Below are 22,953 nucleotides of genomic sequence, written 5' to 3' on the forward strand. Positions count from 1 at the left end.
ATCCCGTATGTCGTCCTCTGACACATCTTTATGTACATTATAAATAAATAATGGCACTTTGACCTCCGCGGCTTTAAATCTCATGTTTGAGCTCGACTCGGCCTTGCCTTTATTTCCGATATACTTATATTTTGGTTTTTTACGTTGCACCGTCTCCCAACCATTATCGTTATTCGGTTGTTTCCATTCAACCCCATTTTGTAGCATATTCGCAAAAGATAACCTGTTTCCATCCGCACCGCTAGCTAATGTGTTTACCTCTTGTCTTGACTCGTTAACAACCTTGTCATCCGGCTGCACCGAACGAGTTTCAACCTTATTGCCACTAATGACGGTCGTCTGTACCCGCTCCAAGCAACGTTGTTGTGACGTAGAATCGTCCGTAGCGCCCGGTGAACCTGCATTCTGTCTAGTTAACTCGTGTGAGGGAGATAGTACTCGTTCGCTACTCCCGCGCGAACGGGACGGCGTATCTCGCTGCGGCCAGTTAATTTGCGCGGGCGCCTCCGCTTGCGCTTTCAAGAACGACGAGTCACCGCGGTCATTGCCATCTTGCCCGATCATTGACCCGCCGCCCGGCGATAAGAATCCCATCGGCCCGCTATTTAAAACGCACGCACCTCTTCTTTTATTAACGTTCGCCTGCCCGTACAAAAAAGATGCATATTTATCCTGTGACCATTTGTTTTCTAGTTCTTCCACTTGCTTATTAGTCGCATATGTATTTTTTATATCCTGTACTTCCTGTTTCAACCTAACTATATCTTTTAATAATGACGATGCATCCAAAAAATCAAAAGTAACCGCTGGTAGCCTATTCAGGTCTCTGGCTACAAAGATTGGCAACAGCTCACGTTCCACTTCATTAAATACCAGCATAATGTCCTCCAGCTCCCTAAGCGTTTTACCCTCCATTCTTCTCGCAATATTTCTTCTTGTTTTATCACTCATGGATTCGAAAAGCATTTTTTTCGCCTCACTTATTTCCTTTTCGTTGAAGGCAGATAAACAGATCCTCAACATACTATCGTTGTCCATCACACCCGCTTTATTTTGAACATACGCTAATAGTTCACATATTACAATATTGCAATTCGCGCACTTAACCGTCTGAGATGACGACATTTTTAATCGCGCTTCGAGTGCACCTCACACGCACGCCCGTACGTAATCGCGGTCGCGCGCACACTTATATGTTGGTGGCACTGAAATAATTCGATCCCAGCCCTGGGCATTAGAGGCCTTGGTCACTTTTTCGTATATAACGTTTTCGTTTTTCGTATTTCAGGTTATCGTAGAAAGCACTGACAACAGCCAATCCTTTAATTAAATCATCGGTCACAGGGTGACTACGTCACCGGCAAAGTCGGGAAATGCGGTACCTACCTGCGTCTTAGAGCATTTAACCAACCGGAGACGCCTTATCTGTAATTTTCTGTACATAACAGTCTGCCGATTTTTGCGGGGGAGGGGCACGTCAAATGTATTTGTTCTTAACGTACAAATAGCCATGTCAGATAGAAGCCAGTTTTTCGATAGGGGGGTAAGCTCTTAAACGCGACTCCGGTTGGTTAAATGATCTAAGACCCTATCTACTATATGTGACCGAAATCGGCAAAACGTCCCACTTTATCGCCTGCCATAAGGACAGAAAGAGATTTGCTTGTATCTTTATACGAATAACCTGTAAAAGGCTCTTTATGGCAAGCGACAAAGTGGGACGTTTTGCCGATTTCGGTCACATATGTATATTAGCTTCCACTGGAAATTATCATACTTACTTAATAACTTTACTTTGTTGAAATTATCTTACTTGATAACTCGACAGCTGCCCTGCCCATTTAATGTAGAAATGATCAATTTTCAGGTTGCGGTTAATTACCCACCCCTTTCCTAATTTACCTACCATAAAAATATACTTTTTAAGTACGTATTGAACTTGTGGGTCATAATTGTAGTATTGGATTACAGTTGTGGTTTTAAGGTATTTATGTATTTGGTTCCTTTTTTTTTGTAGGTAAGTATATTTTATAGTAGATGATTTTATTTTATTTCTAGGTTTAATTTTAGTTTTAATTTTGTAATATTATATTTTAGTTAGTCAATATAGATTGTTTAAATTATCTATATAAATAAATAAACAATGAAGTTCATCATAATGTGTAAGGCAAATATATACTTTCACAGGTATTTAAATGCTTTTTTTTATCAGGAAAGCATGGAGTTCCTAGCTAAACTACTTTACATCAGCCGGTTCATCCGGAGTAATTACTTTTACCTCACTTTTCCTAATTCAAGCGTTTTAGCCCGAGCTCAAAGGTATCTCCTTCCGCTTCATTTATCTTAATTAATTCCAATTTATATTGCAAAAGGGTTTAATTTATTGCTTGACGGAAAATAAACTGTAATAAGTACAAAATTTTATTGGAGAATTTAAATTCATGAATGAAACCTCTATTGTCAATTTATCATATTCCATAAGAACGATAGCATATTATTTGGAAGAGAAATATTCATTATCGTACACAATAAATCTCATATAATATACACATCCTTCTTACGTATGATACTCGTAGGTAATTATTTAATAGTTATGTTTCTTGCATTCAATTGTGTTTACATAATGATCAATCCATCAAAGGATGATAAAGAGTAGCGATCCGTCGTGTTTGGCTTGCCTACTTGATGAAATAAAAACAATATAAAGGATAATCACGGTTTATATCCCGGTAGATGTAAGTCTAGTGAAACTAACCGTGAATCATTCAAAACTGTTATTAATGAAATAAATAAATAAATATTATAGAACATTATTTCACAAACTGACTAAATGCCACAGTAAGCTCAATAAAGCTTGTGTTATGGGACTTGTAGGTACTTAAACAACGATGTGTATACATAATATATAAATACATAGAAAACACCCATGGGTCATGGGTGTTGAGTCATGACTCAGGAACAAATAATATTTGTGCTCATCACACACATAAATGCCCTTACCTGGATTTGAAGCCGGAACCATCGGCTTCATAGGTAGGATCACTACCCAGTAGGCCAGATAGGTCGTCTAAATAATGATAATATTAAGAATTTAATTAAACGAGCAAGTTGTACCTTGTATGAAATGTCCTTTAAATTGGTAAGCCAACGGCACGAGTTTTAATCAAGCCGTCATTATATTACCTGCTTACCGTAAAGGCATTACCGAAGCTCACCTGTTGGGTTTTAATCAGAGCCGTTAATGAATTGGGCCCGCAAATCTACCTAGCTCGTACTATTACTGAAGGCCTACCATGAATACCGAAATTCGCTAATTGCGGGTATGTTTCTCTTTTACTCCAATTTAAGCGTAATTAGAGTGACAGAGAAAGATGTCCGCAATTTGCAAACTTCGGTGTTCGCGGTAGGCCCTCTGATGGACTTTGCTAACCACTTTTAGACCTTATTATAAAGGAATAAAGTCGATTAATAATTAAGTGTATTAGTACGGTGGACAGTCATCGAATGAAGTGGGTTGCGGTCAGCGTGTTTTATTGCATTTAATTTGTTTAAAAGGGTTTTATGGCTGAAAGATGGTGAATTTTGGGCAGTTGGTTTTGAGGATTATTTGAATTTGAGTCTGATTGAGGTTACTGTAGAATTGAATCACCTCATACCCTTAATTACTAGACATCATTAAGATTAAAGATATCAACTTAAGATAAGACTTTTCAACTCTTCACAACAACAACTAACCAAGAAATTTAATAAGTACCTAATTAAAAAGCAGTTAATGCAATAGCCAAAAAAAAATACATACGTATAAATAGAGTAATTAAATGTTTGCAATGCCTTAACAAGTTAGACGAGTCACTCAAAAAGAAACACTCTAACATTGCTTTAAATTGTTGTAAATCTTTATCTCATATTTTAATCATAATCGGTCAACAATTTACCATAACCAAAACCATTCCATTGTCAAAACATTTATCCCATTCATATTTAATCAAACAGGAAACACAAAAGGCAATATTAATTTAATCCTCATAGCTACCTGAAGGGGCGGCGCCGGCGCAATTATTGAGCAAATGTAATAGCAGCATTGTGATAGAGGGCTGTGCAGAAGTACAGCGTTGATTAGTGCACTACAGTGGCGTGGAGACGATAATTCACTTACATTATTTACAAAAACGGGACTTACACGCGAATAATAGGGAATATTACACGAAACTCTGCGTAGGGAGCGCCACTACCACAATCCATCACAATCTGAGGGTCTAACGCGAAACAAGAAAATCAAAATTTTGTTATCTAACCTCTCTATTACTCTTGCATATTTGAGCGATATAAAGAGGCAGATCACTAATTTCGATTTTCGCGTTTCCCGGTAGGCCCTTTGTAAACAAACCGCCTTGATGCACATTTTATTTTCTATGAAAGCTTATCAAAATACAGTTTAAGGCACAATATGTATAAGTTACTCTATGGTTTATGATACGTGCTAGTTGCAGCACTGGCGGCAGAACATTGCAGTACCTAATACTCCATATTAAAGATTAGGTCTACAACAGATATAACAATCAAATACAGCTCCTGAAGTCAGAAAAAGAGAATACGTTTGTGCCATACGCCACTTACGTCAGTTTGCAGGAATAATTAAGTTTTGAAATTACCTACGATGTTTCGAGGAAGGTATTGTTCCCTTGCTGTCGAAGACTGGCTAAAGTTGATATCAACAGATTACCCCCATTTTATCTTGTTTATCAACTTTACGTTTTGCACACAAAATTAATGGTTTGGTTTTTAATGCACTGACATTAATTACCAAACCATCATAACATTTATAACGAGTGAATTGCAAAAAACAAGTTAAGGAGTTGTAATTAGTGTTAAGGTAATTGACTCCATTGTGTTACGACAACTAAGCAGTTTTTGCTATAAACCCATATGTGTATGAATTAAATACAATAAATATAATACAATACGATTTACTTGGTTAATTTTCGCAACACAATGGATTCAATTAACTTAAGACTAATTACAGCTCCTTGACTATGCTTAACTACATTTTTTTTTTGCAACCTTCACCCTATTTATATGAATGATGGAGGATTACATATCGTTTGACGTTGTAACTATATTGTGATAGGTATATAGACTTTTAAACTAAAAAATATGGTAGATGTCATATCATATCGACGGGAGAAGAAACTAGTGCTAGGTTAATCTGTGATAAAAATACACGGCAAATGAACAAGCGATGCGAGTTGGATTTCTGTGAAATATAATAGTTATTTGTGTCCCAAGGGAGGAAAAGTAGGAAATTGCATGCCGCGTGTAAAATTGTTACCCGATCCGAAGGCGAGGACATTGTAGGAACGTGAGGATCTCAAAAGAGTCAAAACGTAATTTAATCTAATTGCATCAAGAAAATTGCATCAAAGTATTTAATTACGTAACCTTAGAAATATTATGTAAGATAGGAATTCACAATTCAATTTCTACAATAAATAAATATGATTAAACGCCTATCTACTCTACTCTCTTTCCTATTCTTGATTATATTTGCGACGAGCCACGACCACGCCCCATTCCATCCCCTATTATATTCCATACAAATACCAAAACGTCCTAACCGTATAACCATGCAAATTGAATTTAAACCTTAATGACTATGCTGTAAAGTTCAAAATTAAGGAACATAATCTTGTTATATAAGGATTGAATTTTGCCATGTTTCGATTTGTCTATAAAATAATACACTGAGCTTTGTTTGCAAAGCATTGAATGGCAAGTGATGTTTTAGCATTGAATGAATTTAATTAATTAAAATCTACTCTGATTAAACGACTATCGATTGAATAATGAAAATGTTGTAATGAATAGGATTTCTAATGTCTATAAATTAAGAAATTAATTTATAGGTACCTACTTTAACTTAAATTTTAAGAAAATACTTGTAGACATCATTAGCAATATTCACGGGATATATTTTCAGATTGAAATAGGAAAATAGAAACAGTTCTAGACACGCGGTAGCGTGTCCAGCCAAGTTAAAAGAGTTACATGTCAGGGCAGACCACTTTAGCACCATTCGAGTACGTATACGTAATCGAATAGGTAAGTATTATCAATAACGGAATTCAGTTTTTTTAAAGAAATCAGCAATATTTGCATTAAAATATTTAATGCTGTCCTAAAATTATTGCGTAATTAAATTTAATTTAATTTCAATTTAAAATATACGAAGTAGAGTTTGTATGGGAAATATATCAGAAAATGGTGTATCAAATTAGCGTGAATTGATAAAGTTAAACTCACAGCGATTAATTTTTCTTAACAACTCACGTTAATCACTGCTATTTTCTGAAAACTCCCATATCCCTAAAATCATTTTTTCATGGCTCCACTTTAGCACCAAATACAAAACATACGTACAAACCTGCAAGTAACAACAAACATTTTTTACCATCAAAACAATTCAAAAGGGTTTTCTTCCAAACCCGCATCTCCATTACCTCTGAAAAGCTAACTTATTTCAGCATTTAAAAACAAGGTGTGCCTATTCTCTCCCAAAACTCCCCATTGTTAAACCACTGGGCAAGTCCATTGTCTTTAAAAAGTATCTCTTGTATAATTTATCGTCTGTAGTTCGGAGTGGACGTATAGCTAAGAGGTCCTATTGTTTAATGCCACAATTGGTGAATCCGCGGATGAAAGAAACTGACCAAGTCCGATGACAATAAGGAGTGCGGGTGAATAGTTTTGATACTTGCAGGTCCGGTGTATTCCCGTCTGTGCCCGCCCCACGTGACCACCGCCATACAGGAGATGAGCGGAGATGGGAATGATTTGTATGTAGCACGTAGCACCTATTCCAATGTGGGCCCGGCGGGGAAAATATAAATTATGCTAAGTAATCTGATTGTAAAAATTTAAATTTTTATTATAAAAAAAAAATTTTTTGATGGGAATACACCGCAGGTCCCTTAAAAATACATTACAGAGCCACCACTGTGTTAGGTAGTTGGTATGGTAGTTCCGTGATAGATTCTATTTGTAATATAGTAGAAGGTTTAGTATCTAAGGCGTAGGTAGTAGTATTAGGTTTAGGTTTACAGTTAGGTTTAGTGGAGCTTTAGTTAGCGTAATCAACTTTCTAACACTATGCCTGAAACAACCGCCATGTATACGAAAAATCATCTCGCCGGAATGTTCATACAAAGCATACCTAATGTAATACATGGAAATCGTGCCAAAAAAGAGGTGTTGCCTTACATCAAATGAGGTAGTTCTGTTTTTATACATGTTATTAGTGATGAAATAGTAATGACAAATTCAAGTTTTCCACCTCGAAAGCCCTTCGGATCATTGTGTTTATAATATACAGTACAGTGAGGGAACTTGTTATAACTCGCATCTCTTGTATATCTTTGATGGACCACGCTTGTCCTCTGAATCCACAGCACTTCTTTTGCACCCAGCTTTTGTGGTAGCATTTCTTCGTCAACCTGATCAGGCAGGTCGAAATCGTCATCTGATGGTGGATCATCAATGAATGATTTTTCAATGTCGGCACACATCTCCGGTCTGGTATATTCTCGCAGAATTGACCATTGCTGTAGTTGCAAACAGCTGAGCATTTGAGTCCTGCTTCCCTGCATCCACAACTGCTGGTACATTATTTTTTGCAGTTACAGTTAGTTCAAAATTTTGCAAACTGTTGAGAAGCCGTAGAAACGATTTGGCTTACTACGACTATTAAGACAATATTGTCAATAAATTGCTAATTTCATCTTCTTGAAAGTTTGCATAGTGAATTTGCCGTAACTCCGGTTATCGGTGGTTTTTTTACAAAAACTGAAAAAGTCCTAGAATTGAATGGATTTTCATGTACTTTACAATGATCCCAAGGGCTTTCGAGGTCGAAAACTTGGATTTGTTATTACCATTTCATCACTACCAACATAAAAAAAAAACAAAACTATCTCATTTGATGTTAGGTAAAATGTACCAATTCCATGGACTAATGTTTCGCCGGCCTTTTATTCAAAAAGAAGAAGATATAAATGATGACATTAGATAAATTTACCTACATCAAAAATAAATACCCACTCCCTACTTTTGGATTAGGGAGATAAGTCTTTAAGTGCCGACCATTTCTGTGGCTCGCACAACGAGCAGTATCATACATTACATCTCCGCAGCCTGATGGTATCAAAAGTGTTTAATAGGGAAATAAAATACAATGAAAACTATTTATTTGAAACAACACAATCTTACAAATAACAGGTGTTAAACATGTGACAAATGTAATTTGTTGCCCCAATATAGTACATTACGATAAAAGTTTACAAAAAATTGCAAATTCGCTACGAGCGGGGATAAATTACACGAGGAGTGTTTTTAATCGACACGAGTTGCGAATTGCCTATTCGCTCATGTATCGTACAAAATTTTACAGTACATATAGCCCTTTAAATATAATTACAAGATTTTATCGCTGGCTGTACTTTTTTACCACAGGCAACTAATACTCATTGAGATAATTCGGAAAACCCCAAACACAATTAGGTTGCGTTGTTTCATCACAGATTTACTACAGCCACCTCCTGACTCCATCATCAGATCTGCTAGATGGTACCATAATATTGCATTGTCACCGGACTTACAAATGTGGCTATGCAAATTTTCAGCTCAATCGGAAATCGGGAAGTGGGTCAAATTTAGCTTCCAAGATTTGAACCACACTAAGTAACTAACAGGGCAATTTAAATAAAAGCTTGTAATAAATATAGAAACCGTTTTCGAAAGTATCAGGTAGTTGCGGGTACGATATGGAATATTTAGGCGGGTGCATGCTACATAGTGCCGTGTACACATAAAGAACGAATGTTTTTATAATTACCGGTAAGACGAACATTTGAAAATGTCCCTTTGAAACTGTGATACTATACAGGACTCAGAAACAAATGCGCTTTACTACACCGAAAGACCAAAAAAAAAACAGCACAAAAGCAATATCTATAAAAGAAGAGGGAAAACGATAACAAAGTCCATGTAATTGACTTTTTGTATTCAAAGCGCAAAATTTGGCTCAGTATTTTCTTATAACATGTTGGTAATGAATGTTAATGATTAATGATATCTTTCATGTTTATTTATGACGATGTTTTGTTATATACAAAGATCGTCGCTTTTCAGTGAAAGAAAATATCATGAGCAAACCGGAATAATCAATGCCTGATTTAGAGGTCTGGAGGCCTCGGGCAATAAAGGAGTGGAGGCCCCCTGGCCCCAAATTTTTTCCAAATAAAATGGTAAATTTACCGAATTCTCTATTGTGGGGGGCCCCTCTTTTGTGGAGGCCCGGGGCAGTAGCCCCGGTTGCCCTCCCGTAAATCCGGCCCTGGGAATAATCACAACATTGTTAGGTACAGGATGAAATTTGCGTTTGACCCTATGCATCGCCATATTTCGCATGTTTCAGACATAGGTATTTTCCTGGCTATTGTCCCAGTTTATTTGGGGTCAGCCCTTTTAGTAATCCTTCGCCACATCACACGGTTGTGGGATGTCTGTTCTGTTGTGTTTCTCTCTTGCATATCGTTCTTTATGGCTTCAAAAAGCCAGGTCATTGGTGGTCATCCAGGCCCTTTTTTTTCCTCTTCTATGTTCATCAGTCTTTTGGACATATGGTCATCCTTTCGCCTCATTACATGTCCAAACCAGCGCATTTTTTTAAAAACTATTAATAATAATTTATCCGCTCATGTACACAGCCCCTATCCCCAAACTGGCTATTCCACGTTTAGGCGCCATTGTCCAGTTACGCCAAAAACTCCCGCCATTGTGCGCCATTGTTTTATGCAATACGGCAACGCTGCAAATTGGAGTTCCGTATGTAACAGCAACAACTAACCATCGATGGACCTTATGGTTTGGTAATAAGGTTTAAGAAGTGTTCGTTGTGTGGACGGTACGGCACGTTAGATGAATGAGGATTTGGCTATTGCTCCATTTTTGGTTTGTTTTGAGTTATGCAATGGCTTTATTGTTTGGATGCATGCGGATGCGAGTTTGAGTTAGTTTAACAGCTATCATGATATTCATGAAGTTAATGATTAAAAGTTTAAATATCTGTTTATTTCAATTATAATGTTGGTAAATATTATAATTTCTTAAACCTAGTTATAATATTTAATACCGATTTAAATTTTTATTATCTAATTAGCGCAAAGGACTTACTAGAGAAAAATCTTAAATTCTATTTTTTTTTATTTATGCATGTACAATTTAATAACTATTTATTATTTATGGAAACCACTGGCAATACTGGCTATGGGTAATTTTGACGTTCTCGGGATTTACGAGAATTGTTTGGGAATGGATATTTTCATTGAAGAAGACTGGGATTTTGATATACTTACAATAAAATTAGGAGGAAGACTGATATTTTATCAAGCTTGGTAGCGCGGCGCGGTGTGCGTCCGAGCTGTGCTTTGCCATAAAAGCTGTAAAATCGCATATATTTTTTCCTCAAAATTGTAAAGGAGGAAGGAGGTATTTTTTCAAAAATGACTTAAAGCTGTGCTGTACGGAGAAAATGGTGGGAAAAAACTTTACATCTAAAAATAAATAAATCTAAACTACAGCTCGTTATGCAGGCTGCACTTTAGATAACAGGATTATTTTTTTGGAAGGGGTAGTAAATATTATTCAGGTGAAGAATAGAAAAAAATTGCAACCATATCGTTAACACCTGTACATAATTGTGTTCATTAGACCTTTTTAAAATAACAAAGGCCAATATTGTACGAGTACGGTGTGTATTTTTGATATAACCTCAAAATTAAACTAGACGAAGGTTTTAGTGCTATAAAAAATTCTGAAAGTTTTTTTAGTTTAGTCTACACTACCAGAGCATAATTAATTTTTGATTTTTTTTCGAGCGACAATGTATTTCGTACATCATGATCACTTTTGAGTTAAAACAAAGTAGTGATACATTGCTTACTGAATATTTTGTATGAAAAAATAAAAGTCGTCCTTTTTTTATTAAACCTATGAAAGTGTGTTAATTACAGCCTAGACTAACTGCCCTTTGATTATGTGATCGTATCAATAATATACACGCTGTATATCGTATACTTATAGACCGATACAGGTTACACATGTATAACTCATTTTTACATGATCCCCGAGCATGACAAAAAGTCACCTCAACATTACCTTTCTCTGCCAGCATTCTAATAAGACGCGACATGATCAAGGCGTGACGTCATCACCTAATGCACTACCTCGCAGGTGCAGCGGCAAATAATTACTGGCTTCGTGTTCCCATTGCTTAGCGAGGTAAGGCGGTTATAAAGTAAGGACGCTAAGATCGAAGAATTTCGTACATTGACCTCGTGCATAATTATATTGCTGTGCTGCTGTATCACTATTCCATATTAGTGCGACTGTGACAGTTGCGTTTCGTTCGCCACGGAGCGTGAACGATGTGCACGTTGGCTACGCGGCCAGAAGTACTTAGTTTGGATTCATTTTTGTTTCAGAATTCAGTTCCAGTACAATATGGTCGGTTTGCTCCAAATTCTCCAAAATGGGAATCCGTTTGCGATAACCCTAGTGAAAAGTCTACAATATTCAATTTTAGGACTCTATCTTTAAAAAACCCGGCCAAGTGTGTGTCGGACTACCCATAATGGAGGGTTCCATACCTTCCGGGTTCATACGATACAAAAAGCCGTAGAAGCAAAAGAGCGTATCTTCCCAGCACTTAAAAAAATATTTCTATGTTATACTAGCTGGCCTGAGCGTTCAACTCGCTTGAGCAAAGTGAGCCATGGAAATGCAAACACTGACTGGAAAAGGTGAGATGTCATATACCTCCCTTTACTTAATGTACCAACTTAAAATGTCGTGCGGCGAAATATGGAACTATCATTTTTTTGTACTTTTTCCATTTTTTTCTTACACACTAGCGCCACCGTTGACGATATTGCATGTTTGTGACTATATAAGATGTGTGGTTTGATACATGATGCATTGTTTCACTTCTATTGTTTTTGGGTTGAGGATTTTTTAATAAGGAGGGTAGTTGTAGGTAAATATTATGGCGTATAATGGAAGGGAGCTGAGTAATTTAGCGTGAAAAATGTTTTTGAATAAAGGTGGATAGGACATCAATTTTCTTAATAATATCAGAGTAACTATTTATTTAAATAATTAAGACATAAAAATTACTCTGAACGCATGTGAACATAATGTTATAATTTTTATTTTCTACTTTTGTACAATGTTTCTTTAGATTTAGAATAATTAATGTCTAACATAATTGCGTTGTATTGTTACGCGTTGCAGACGATTAGAATAACTTGACCAAATACAGTCCACCAGGAATTTTATTCCGAGTTTTTTTACTTATTACCGACCTAAATTCATATTTTTAAATGGAATGCATGTTTACAATGTAACTGAAATTACTAGGTATTATAGTAATATTAATACCTAGGCAGTAGGGCTAAGATGGTCGGCTCTTTATCATTTGTCACCATGCCTGTCACGTTCTAGCAAATATGTAAGCGCGAAAGTGACGGATATAGTGACAAGTGATAAAAATGGAACCATGATACCGCCACTGGTAGTATTTTTTTAATTTCTCATTTTATTACTATCCGCTTTGATGATGATTAAAATTTTACAACCTGTTTTAGTACCTAATAAGTGTTTTAAGGGCGCTTATACAGAATCGGCACAAATATTTTTTTTAATCAATAATGTACGTATGTACAGTCAGCGTCAAATACTTCGTAGCAGTCAAAGTAGCCAAATAGTTTGGTACACCATATATTTAGTATGGTGTACCGAACTATTTGGCCACTTTGATTGCTACGAAGTATTTGACGCTGACTGTACCTACCTAAATATCAACATAAGAAATGGAAGATTTTTTTCTAGCTTTGTAATTAAAGATTCCAAATTACGGATTTCCATAATATGAGATTTAGACATAAGTACAGCCAAGTGTAAAATAAAAATATGGGTGTACACATCTTACTCAAAAATATGTCCCATAGCATCTCATTTCAGTGTAATGAGACCGTAGTACCATATTTATGAGACGATTCTCTCGATACATATTTTTGCACCTGACTGTACTTTTTTTATACCACGTCGGTGGCAAACAAGCATACGGCCCACCTGATGGTAATCAGTCACCGTAGCCTATGGACGCCGGCAACTCCAGAGGTGTTACATACGCGTTGCCGACCCTTTAAAAACCTGTACACTCCTTTTTTAAAGAACCCCATACTGTAGACCCTCGGGATAACCTTGACGACCGGTTTGGCCTAGTGGTTAGTGACCCTGCCTACGAAGCTGATGGTCCCGGGTTCAAATCCTGGTAAGGGCATGTATTCGTGTGATGAGCATGGATATTTGTTCCTGAGTCATGGGTGTTTTCTATGTATTTAAGTATTTATAAATATTTATATATTATATATATCGTTGTCTAAGTACCCCCAACGCAAGCCTTATTGAGCTTTTTTTTTCTTTTATACTACGTCGGTGGCAAACAAGCATACGGCCCGCCTGATGGTAAGCAGTATCCGTAGCCTATGTACGCCTGCAACTCCAGAGGAGTTACATGCGCGTTGCCGACCCTAACCCCCTCCCGCCCCTCGTTGAGCTCTGGCAACCTTACTCACCGGCAGGAACACAACACTATGAGTAGGGTCTAGTGTTATTTGACTGCGATTTTCTGTAAAGTGGAGGTACTTCCCCAGTTGGGCTCTGCTCTAGATCTGGAATGACATCCGCTGTGCTGTGCCCTACCACACAGAGCGAGATGACATTCACAATGCCCATACCTCTCGTAAAAGGTTTCTGAGTATGCAGACAGACAGTCAACAAATTAAATACAGGTACGCTCAATGTTTGTTAAATTCGAAAAATCGCGTTTTTCCATATACTTACGAAAACGTTAGACTACTTAGTTCACTCAATGATTGTTTAAAACAATAGTTCCGTTTTAATGCCAGAAGAAAGATTTGTGCTCGTTGCCCGTCAAAAGTGTCAAACAAACTGTCTCGGAACAATCGCTGCGCGTAGGGTTTGAGATCCGGATATCCGAAATATCCGGATATCCGTCAACTATAAGATCCGGATCTAGCGGGTCATAAGATCCGGATATTACGGATCCGTTAAATATGGTTATTGACCTACAACCGAAACAATTTTCTAATGAAATTTATGAATAATTTTGTCATTTAAATATAGTATTTTCATATATTTAAGCAATTCAAATACTAACAGCACATCGATTTTGATAAGTACATCATGTCACGCAGTAACTTTATACAATGAATGCGAATGTTGCTTAATGCAAACATTAGATCATTGGATATCCTGATGACTTGGGGCTATAGGCTCAAAACAAAAGCGACCTGGAGGCCAAGGCTAGGATAGTAGAGTAGGAAGGAGAGAAAATTGGTCTGATAATCAACCACTAGAATGTCTCCAAATGAATAGGGCTAAGATGGTCGGCTCTTTATCATTTGTCATGAAGGGCATAGTGACAAGTGATAACAATAGGACCATGCTGCCACCGCAGATCGAAAAGAAAAGACCTACCTAAAGTAATCGGGAAGAGGACTAAGAGGAGATAGATGTTCGAATCCAAAATGCCCTAAGATGCTCAGCAGCGCTTCACCGAGTTCTAGTATCCAAGCTGATCAGTAGACTGTCCATGATTCAAGTCTATAAGACAATAATTATATTTTGATGAATGGCATCGGTAAGTATTACACTTGGACTCTGAATCAGAAAAAAAAGAACAAGTTCTTAGTTAAGAAGACGAAATTCTGGCGGAATATTCAGGGACCTATCAGAGATGAAGATAGAGAAGATGAAAGCGTAGGAAAAATAGGGAGCTAGAGTAGCTAGTTGCGGCACCCAATATAATTAGCGAGATTATAGCCGCACGACTTCGCAGACTTGGTCACTTGGACTGGACGGGAGAGAATCGGGCTGTGAGAAGATAGGAGCGATGTAGCCCTAAAACGCCCTCGGAGTATCCAACTAGCGTGGAGTGGTGCAGAATAGAGCAGAGTGACGTTGTACTTGTGTCAAAGGCCAAGATTCTTTTTGGGTCACTGATCCAGTGAAGTAAGTAAGTATTGCTTTCATAGTTAGTATTTCATGACGAATGAACACGAGGTGAGGCATTGGATGTATTTCCAACTATGCACCAGCTAATCCAGATATAAATCCTCCTTATTAAGTACGGTTTTAGAGATAACATTATGTTAGCTATTATAATAATCAAGTAATCATTTAAAATTGGTTGGGATAATATCATTGTATTGTTATTTCTGTGTTATCTAAATCCGTTTATTCGGATATTTATTTTGGTGGATATTCGAATAATTAGAATATCACAATATTCTAATTGCAAACCCTACATATAGTAGTGACACCCAGTAGTGACACAAATAGGTAATGTAAATACTGCGAGGAGGATCTTGTTTAGGAAATAATCGGACAGACAGACGGACATGACGAATCTATAATGGTTCCGTTTTTTGCCATTTGGCTACGGAACCCTAAAAACAGAGCGATCGAGTATATTCCTTCAACAGGATGCTCTCTTACAGCATATAAAAAGGGCTTAACAGACCCACATTGGGACCAATTTACCTGAATAGCGACCCACAAATGCTAGATTCTTGCAACTAGGCTTGGCGAAAGAAAAATGATGGACCAGCGTACACCTCTTTGTAGAAAACCCTTCCTGATGCTAGTCTCAGCTGCAAGGAGCTATTGTCTTGCAAGTGCAAAGAACGCTGTACAAGGTGTGGGTGAGTAAAACACGGATTTAAATACACTATGCTTTGCGCATGCGAAGGTGCATGCTCTGGGACAAAATATCACGTAAAAAAAAATTTTTTTAATTAGTGTGTAACTTTAATTAGCTAGATCCGGAGTAAATTACAATAAAACGATCTCAGTATTCTTAATTTTGATAATAATACTTTTATCGAAAATATTACTTTACTATAAATATCGTTCAGCAAGTTACCTTTACTTAAACATCATTTGCCTTGCAAATTGTATTGAAACAGCCATCCGACTCTTGGTGGTGTCATCCGGTATGGAACAAAAATAGTGTAATTTGCTTGTTTATAAACCGATTTTCAAAATTTTAATGGAATTTAATAGCTTACTAATGTAGCATTCATATCTTAATACAATGTTTTCCTGTAAAGTTACTAGTAAAGTTGATGAAAACAAAAAACGGATTTTTTTTCGGGAAAATTATTTATTTATCGTATGGCGTTTACACACTGGTTTTTACAATAATGATTACATCAAATTAAAATTTACAGTTTTGCAGATATACACTCGCGTCCTTTGTCAGTTCTTTAAAATCTTCGACAGGTCCGTTGTATCTAGTGATGGGGCAATCAAAAACTATATGATGTATGGTCTGTTCCGGATCTCCACAGTCGCACGCCGCCGACTCGCTCCACCCCCATTTGTGCCAGAGGTACGCACAGTTGCCCACACCGGTTCTCAGACGGTTAAGCCTGCACCATATTTGGCGGCTTTCTTTAAACCCTTTGGGCCGCTCCTGTGTGCTGAGCTCAAAGAAGGGGTTTGCTGCATTTTTGTGCTGCTGGGCTTCCCAGTCCCTCATCCAAGCTTGACTGGCCTTCCATGTCGGGTCATGGGTATGAAAGGATTTCGCTGGCGCGTTTCGGGACTTCAGTCGGGTGTTTTTGAGGCTGTCCATGTCTTCAAATCAAACATCATCACTGTCATGTTTAAATAAAACTTAAAATTTCTCGCAACCTATGGTACTTACAAGGTCAAATGTAAAAACGATAATGTAGCGCATTTAATTTAGCTTTTTATGACACCCCACACAAGCTTACATGTGATATACTTTCTGTGGTATACGCAATATTCTGAACACGGCACCGGCCATTTTGATGACGTCATAACTGGTGACTTAACCACGTTAGAAACTGTCTCCCGATGGTTTTTTTTGTCAAAATAACATGCTTAACAACATACTAAAATATGGTGCTGGTTTCATCAAAGGCACCTTTTGGGCCCTATATGACCCTAAGGGAAGCGCCTTCATACCTACTCGTATAACATTTTTTTATACAATCAAACACATTTGAATAAGTAGTCGATAAAGCGGTCAAACACCGATAGATTATTAATACAACATGACATCACTATTTTTGATCTCACATAGACAATTTACGCACAAACTTGCATTTCATTTTTGGTCGCACTTTTGAAGTTTGACAGTCGTTCTTAATATCCTATTTCTATGAATCCGGATCCGAAAAATTGTCGGATATTGCAAACCCTAGCTGCGCGCTGCGCTATCTCCCCGCCCCGCGCGCCCCGCGCCGCGTGCGGCCAACCACCTTCGCTTGCAGTTCGTTGCGATTAATTCTATTTAATTTTTAACAAACTTCCGGTAAAAAAAATCTATTTTTTATTTAGTGCAAATGTAGTGTCTTTAGATAAGTACCGTTTTTAAAATTTTCACGTCTCTCTTAATTTCCCCCGAAGCACAATGTACAAAATAATTAAAAATACATGTTCCATAATTTGCCCAGGCGTGCAAAGTTAACTGAATGTTTATAATGCTTTAAAAAGCTTAACTTGAGATTGCACCAACCGACTGACTTATCCTCGAGCCGCAATCGAAAAAAACAATTTTTTTAGGGTATCATACATTGCACATCTTTTTAATTAAGATATACTATGCACCAAGGTGTTCTCTATACACTACTTAGCTTGAACCCAATAGCTTTTAATTTACTCCAAAATTACGGCACTTTATAGTTTATACCTAAAATTTAACGGTCTTCCGTACATAATAGAAACGGTGCAACTCGGGGAAAATAATCTACTTGCGCCATCTAACGAATCCAAAAAAAGCACGACTACACGACTTACTTCCATACTTTTCGTTAACTTGACTATACTAAGAGTTGTTACATGCGCGTTGCCGACCCTAATACCCCACACCCTCGTTAAGCTCAAAACGAGCTCATAAAGTGTACTTTTACAGCTCAATTCACATGTGGGACATAATATTATATGATTGAATGTAAGAGTCCTCTTAAATTCTTCAACACAATATGCACATTAATATATAATTGCTGAATATTATGCTTTGACAATGAGCACCGTAATATTGAACGAGTGGGGAAATGAAGAAATCGATCGCATTCCTTGTATGTAAGTATTTTAATTTATTTTTATGCAGATACACACAGCAGAAGAAGCTCAATGAAGTGCTTAAAAACAACTACACTGTCCTTCCCCATTTAAGAGATTTTAGTTTTTTTTTCACCGCACCAGCCCGTAAAGTCTCTATTCGCTTTTATTTAGCATCCATTCGAAAGACCGGTTTGGACTTGTCGGTAGTGATTCAGCCTATGAAGCCGATGGTTCTGGGTTCAAATCCTGGTAAGGGCATTTATTTGTGTGATGAGCACAGGTATTTATTTGTTCCTGGTGTTTTCTATGTATTTAAGAAAATGAAAAAAAAAATAGATAAACTTTACTGTAACAATTGGGTACTTGACACATGTTGAATATTATAACAAAATTTTGTTAAATGGATAGAAAATAAGCCATCCTTTATAAAAAAGTGGAATTTAAAAAAATATATTGAGATTATAAAAAAATACAAAGCTCCAAAGTCTCAAAAAAGATTTTTTTCTGTCTTTCAAAAATAGAAAAGAAAATGAATCCATTTGATTCCTTACATTTTATTGAAAAATAAATTGTATGACAACTATACACAAAAACGCAATATTTCAGGGTCAAAATGACAATTTCCTTGATGTTCCATACATTTAGGACAAACCTATGTAATGTGACGTCACATCACATTGTCATTTTGTTAGAGGCGTTTCAATCGTCGAGTGCGGGCGTCAGACTTTAACTCTCATTTCTGACCTTTGCGTTGCTTAAATGCCATGAGTCCTATATAGACATTTGATCCTCAGGAAAATCATGATCGTTTGACATTATTTACAAAAAACTGTCAAGTAGCCAATTGTTAAGAATTTGCACATTATATACATATAATATTGTTGTCTGAGTACCCACAACACAAGCCTTCTTGAGCTTAGTGTGAGGCTTAGTCAATTTGTAAGAATGTCCTATAGTATGACGACCGGTCTGGCCTAGTGGGTAATAATCTTGCCTATGAAGCCGATGGTCCTGGGTTCGAACCCCCGTAAGGGCATTTATTTGTGTGTTGAGCACAAATATTTCTTCCTGAGTTATGGATGTTTTCTATGTATTTAAGTATTTGTACATTATATATATCGTTGTCCAAGTACCCACAACACAACTTTCTTGAGCTTATTGTGTATCCTATAATATAATTTAATATTTATTTATTCTGGTTTTATTTGTAATGTTTTACAGTTAGTATTTTCCTTGCATTGGTGTGGTGAAAAATGTCGTCTTTCGCTCTGTACCAAAGATTGTTTAACCGTCGTGCCTTAAAAACCCTAGAAACGCTACTCTTCCACTTTTAGAACTCGCAACTCGCTACGCTCGTTGATCAATTTTGGAATCTTTCGCTTTCTCGGGTATCATTCGTTGCATTATTAACACGAGGAGCAATACAACAACTTTCCCCTTCGTGTAAAACAAATAACTAGGTATTGTATAATTACGCGCTTAAGCTACTTCTGATGCTGATATATCAATCTGATAACTCACTAATCGAGAAGCTTCTATTTGAATGCATTTACATAAAAATAAAACGTATTAATTAATATTACAGGTGCAATATGTATCACAATATACCAGAGTAATGGTATCAAACTAATCGACATACCAAAAGAATATATCAATCGCTTGGACCTCAGATCGCGACTCTATCAGAGATACAAAGTCAAACCTTTCAGACCCTTGAGCTCAATGAAACAGATTCAAGCGAGAAGACAGGGCGCAGACACGGACCAAATAAATAAAGTAATGGATAATACAATGAAGGAAAAGATTGGTTTTATTATCGAGCAGACGATAAACGATGCACGCAAGGAACTGGCTGGTATAGACGATTTAAAAGCGCAATATAACCGAACAACGGAGTACAGAATAGGTAATTATAAGTGTACTACACACAATTCCCCGCGGTTTCCGTCGATTTTTGACTAGTTGAGTCGTTACTCCTACATTTGCACTATAGATAGAATTATAAGACAAACGTCTATCGGTTCTTCAATCTTTAATCTCCATTCTGGTCTGCCGGATTTTACGAAATGAACACTTATTATATATATATATATTTATACTACGTCGGTGGCAAACAAGCATACGGCTCACCTGATGGTAAGCGGTCTCCGTAGCCTATGTACGCCTGCAACTCCAGAGGAGTTACATGCGCGTTGCCGACCCTAGCATCCCCCCCCCCCCCTCGTTGAGCTCTAGCAACCTTACTCACCGGCAGGAACACAACACTATGAGACATGAGTAGGGTCTAGTGTTATTTGGTTGCGGTTTTCTGTAAGGTGGAGGTACTTCCCCAGTTGGCCTCATAGATTTGGAATAACATCCGCTCCGTTGTGCCCTACCACACAAAGCGAGATGTCATGCACAAAATTCAAATTCATTTTTTTAAACATTGTCTAAAAAAACACTTTTTTCATTACTAGATCGCTGTGAAGGATTTTACATGTACGAAATCTACACATTTGGGTTCGTCTTTGACGTCTTTAAAAACTGGTCAGAGATTTTAATTTTAAACTAATTAACACAAAAGTTATGGCCAGTAAACCAGTTTTTTGGCCTAAAATTGTTCAACTTTGATGCCAAATATCTCGAAGACAGTAAACTTTAAAGTAAATATGGTATATTATATTGCTTAAGGTCGTTGCTAATAATATGATAAGCTACAAAAAACATTAGAAAACTAAGGGATTCAGATCGAAGGTCATTGGCGTTAGGTACCCCCTTAATAAGACAATAAATGTATTGATATCATTATCAATGGTTATAACAAATAACCGCGGGCCAGGAGCATATTTCGTCAGTCATCGCCTCCCGGCTGATACTTTGTCAAATGATAGTTTAGATGCTGTTTTAAATTAAAAAATAAAACGTTAGCATCTGAACTATCATCTGACAAAGTATCAAACGGGAGGCGATGACAATTTTTTTTACGTGTTTCTGTGACTGCTCAACCCACCAACGGGGCGGCGGCTGACGTCCACGAGGGTTCATCATACATAGCCGTTAACCATTATTTTGTTGGCTCGCGGTCTATTACATTTCTGATTGAAGAAATGTGACTGTTGACAGTTGTAAAATCATATCCATAATAAGAACTTGACCTATATATACCATACATTGACCCGCCTGTTGCCATCTCTATTGTGCGCGCATATTTATATTGCTGTCAAGCTCGCACAGTGGCACCAACAGAATCATGGACGAGACAGCAATATAATTATGTGCATGCAGTAGAGTGCATGAATGTACGAAAATCTATATGACAATACGTCTCTACTTCATCGATATCCATCCACCCAGTACTATTACTATTATACTCATTCATTGTAAAGCTACGAATGTAGAGCTACGAGTACGTCATAGCCGACAACATGGGTTTTCTGATATGAAGCGAAAATGATTCCAGCTTCGCAAGTATCCTGAATCGCAGACTTCAAATAAGGAGGAGGTTCTCAAGTTGTAAATTTCTGTTTTTTTTTTCTACATGATCGTTGGAACTATATAATAGTACGGTCCTAAATCTGGACGCAGCTGTTTCGGTCTCATTTACCTATTATAACACCGCATGGCGACCCTTCAAGATGGGCTCGCAAAGGCTAAAATGTATTTTTATTTTAAAGGATTCCTCATGTACATGGTAAAGCGGTCCCGAGACGTGATGAGCGAGCTCTTCACCGTCGCCGTGAACCACAAGGAGGACTGGAAGGCCCTGGACCACCTGAAGATCTTCGAGCTGATCATTCACACTAACGTGGATACCAGCAACCTGCTGCGTCAACTGCTGGATATAGCTATCCAGGAGGCACCCAAGAAGGAGCGCTCGGAGGACCGGCTTAGAAAATTAAGAGTCGCCTTGCTATAAGCAATGGAGTTTCATTTACTAGCCTCTGTCCTACTTCTGCACTAATTTGTAACCCCAATTTCACTGCTTTTTTACTAAGTTGTAAAAATGGCCGCCATTTAGATTTTTTTTTGGTAATATTTAATTAAAAATCCGTAAACGCTCTTTCACCAGTGTCTGATCCACCAAGACTCGTGTCGATTTAAAACACTCCCTTCGGTCGTGTTTTAATTTATCGCCACTCGTTTCAAATTTCCTATTTTACGCACTTGTATGTTAATGTACTATTATAATACAGTTGCTCAAAAAGTACTACTTTACGTAGCTGTTTGGCGTGCGGAAAGTTGGATTTCGCGAACTAGTGCTTTTTACTTTTCCACTTGTTCCAATTCATGACTACTTATTATGAGTGTTAATGTTAGTTTCCTTTAAAAGTCATAATCAATATAAAACCTACTGTTAAAGTAAAAATAATAAATATAAGCATATTTCATATTTTATTACATTATTACTTACCTCTTTATCATTATAACACGTTTATTTTTTAATATTGAATATTGAAATACCGTTCTTAATAAGTTGTCTAAATGGAACGGAATAGCTGCCGAAACGCCTGTCAAAGCAGAGGCGTTTTTTTACACCAAGAATGTTTTAAGAAGGCAACATTCGATATTGTTATCGTACAATTTAAATATACGATACACAAATAATCGTAAATAACGATACTTAGGTAATAATAGTATAATATTTTATATTTACAATTGTTTCTGTCTTATAGAACATGCATAAAAAAGTACTTGTTGTTTTTCTTATTTTATCGCAACTGTATTAAAAAAAGTCGT

At 37.1% G+C, this 22,953-nt stretch overlaps 1 protein-coding gene across 1 annotated transcript; it reads left to right on the forward strand.

Annotated features, from left to right (window-relative positions):
* Positions 1–18,075: 18,075 nt before the first annotated feature.
* On the forward strand, positions 18,076–22,604 carry LOC133523178 (uncharacterized). The gene is made up of 3 exons (XM_061858656.1): positions 18,076–18,252; positions 19,820–20,140; positions 21,891–22,604. The coding sequence occupies exons 1-3, from the start codon at positions 18,225–18,227 to the stop codon at positions 22,130–22,132; spliced, it is 591 nt and encodes a 196-aa protein (XP_061714640.1). The 5' UTR covers positions 18,076–18,224; the 3' UTR covers positions 22,133–22,604.
* The last annotated feature ends 349 nt before the right edge of the window (positions 22,605–22,953 follow it).

Source organism: Cydia pomonella, chromosome 12, assembly GCF_033807575.1.
Source record: "Cydia pomonella isolate Wapato2018A chromosome 12, ilCydPomo1, whole genome shotgun sequence".
Lineage (NCBI taxonomy): Eukaryota > Metazoa > Arthropoda > Insecta > Lepidoptera > Tortricidae > Cydia > Cydia pomonella.

Excerpts from the sequence above, each read along its gene's own strand:
- LOC133523178 (XM_061858656.1), top strand. The coding sequence starts at position 18,225 with ATGAAGAAATCGATCGCATTCCTTGTAT. Across the intron at positions 18,253-19,819 it reads ATCGATCGCATTCCTTGTAT|GTGCAATATGTATCACAATA; the intron begins GTAAGTATTTTA and ends TTAATATTACAG. Across the intron at positions 20,141-21,890 it reads AACAACGGAGTACAGAATAG|GATTCCTCATGTACATGGTA; the intron begins GTAATTATAAGT and ends TTTATTTTAAAG.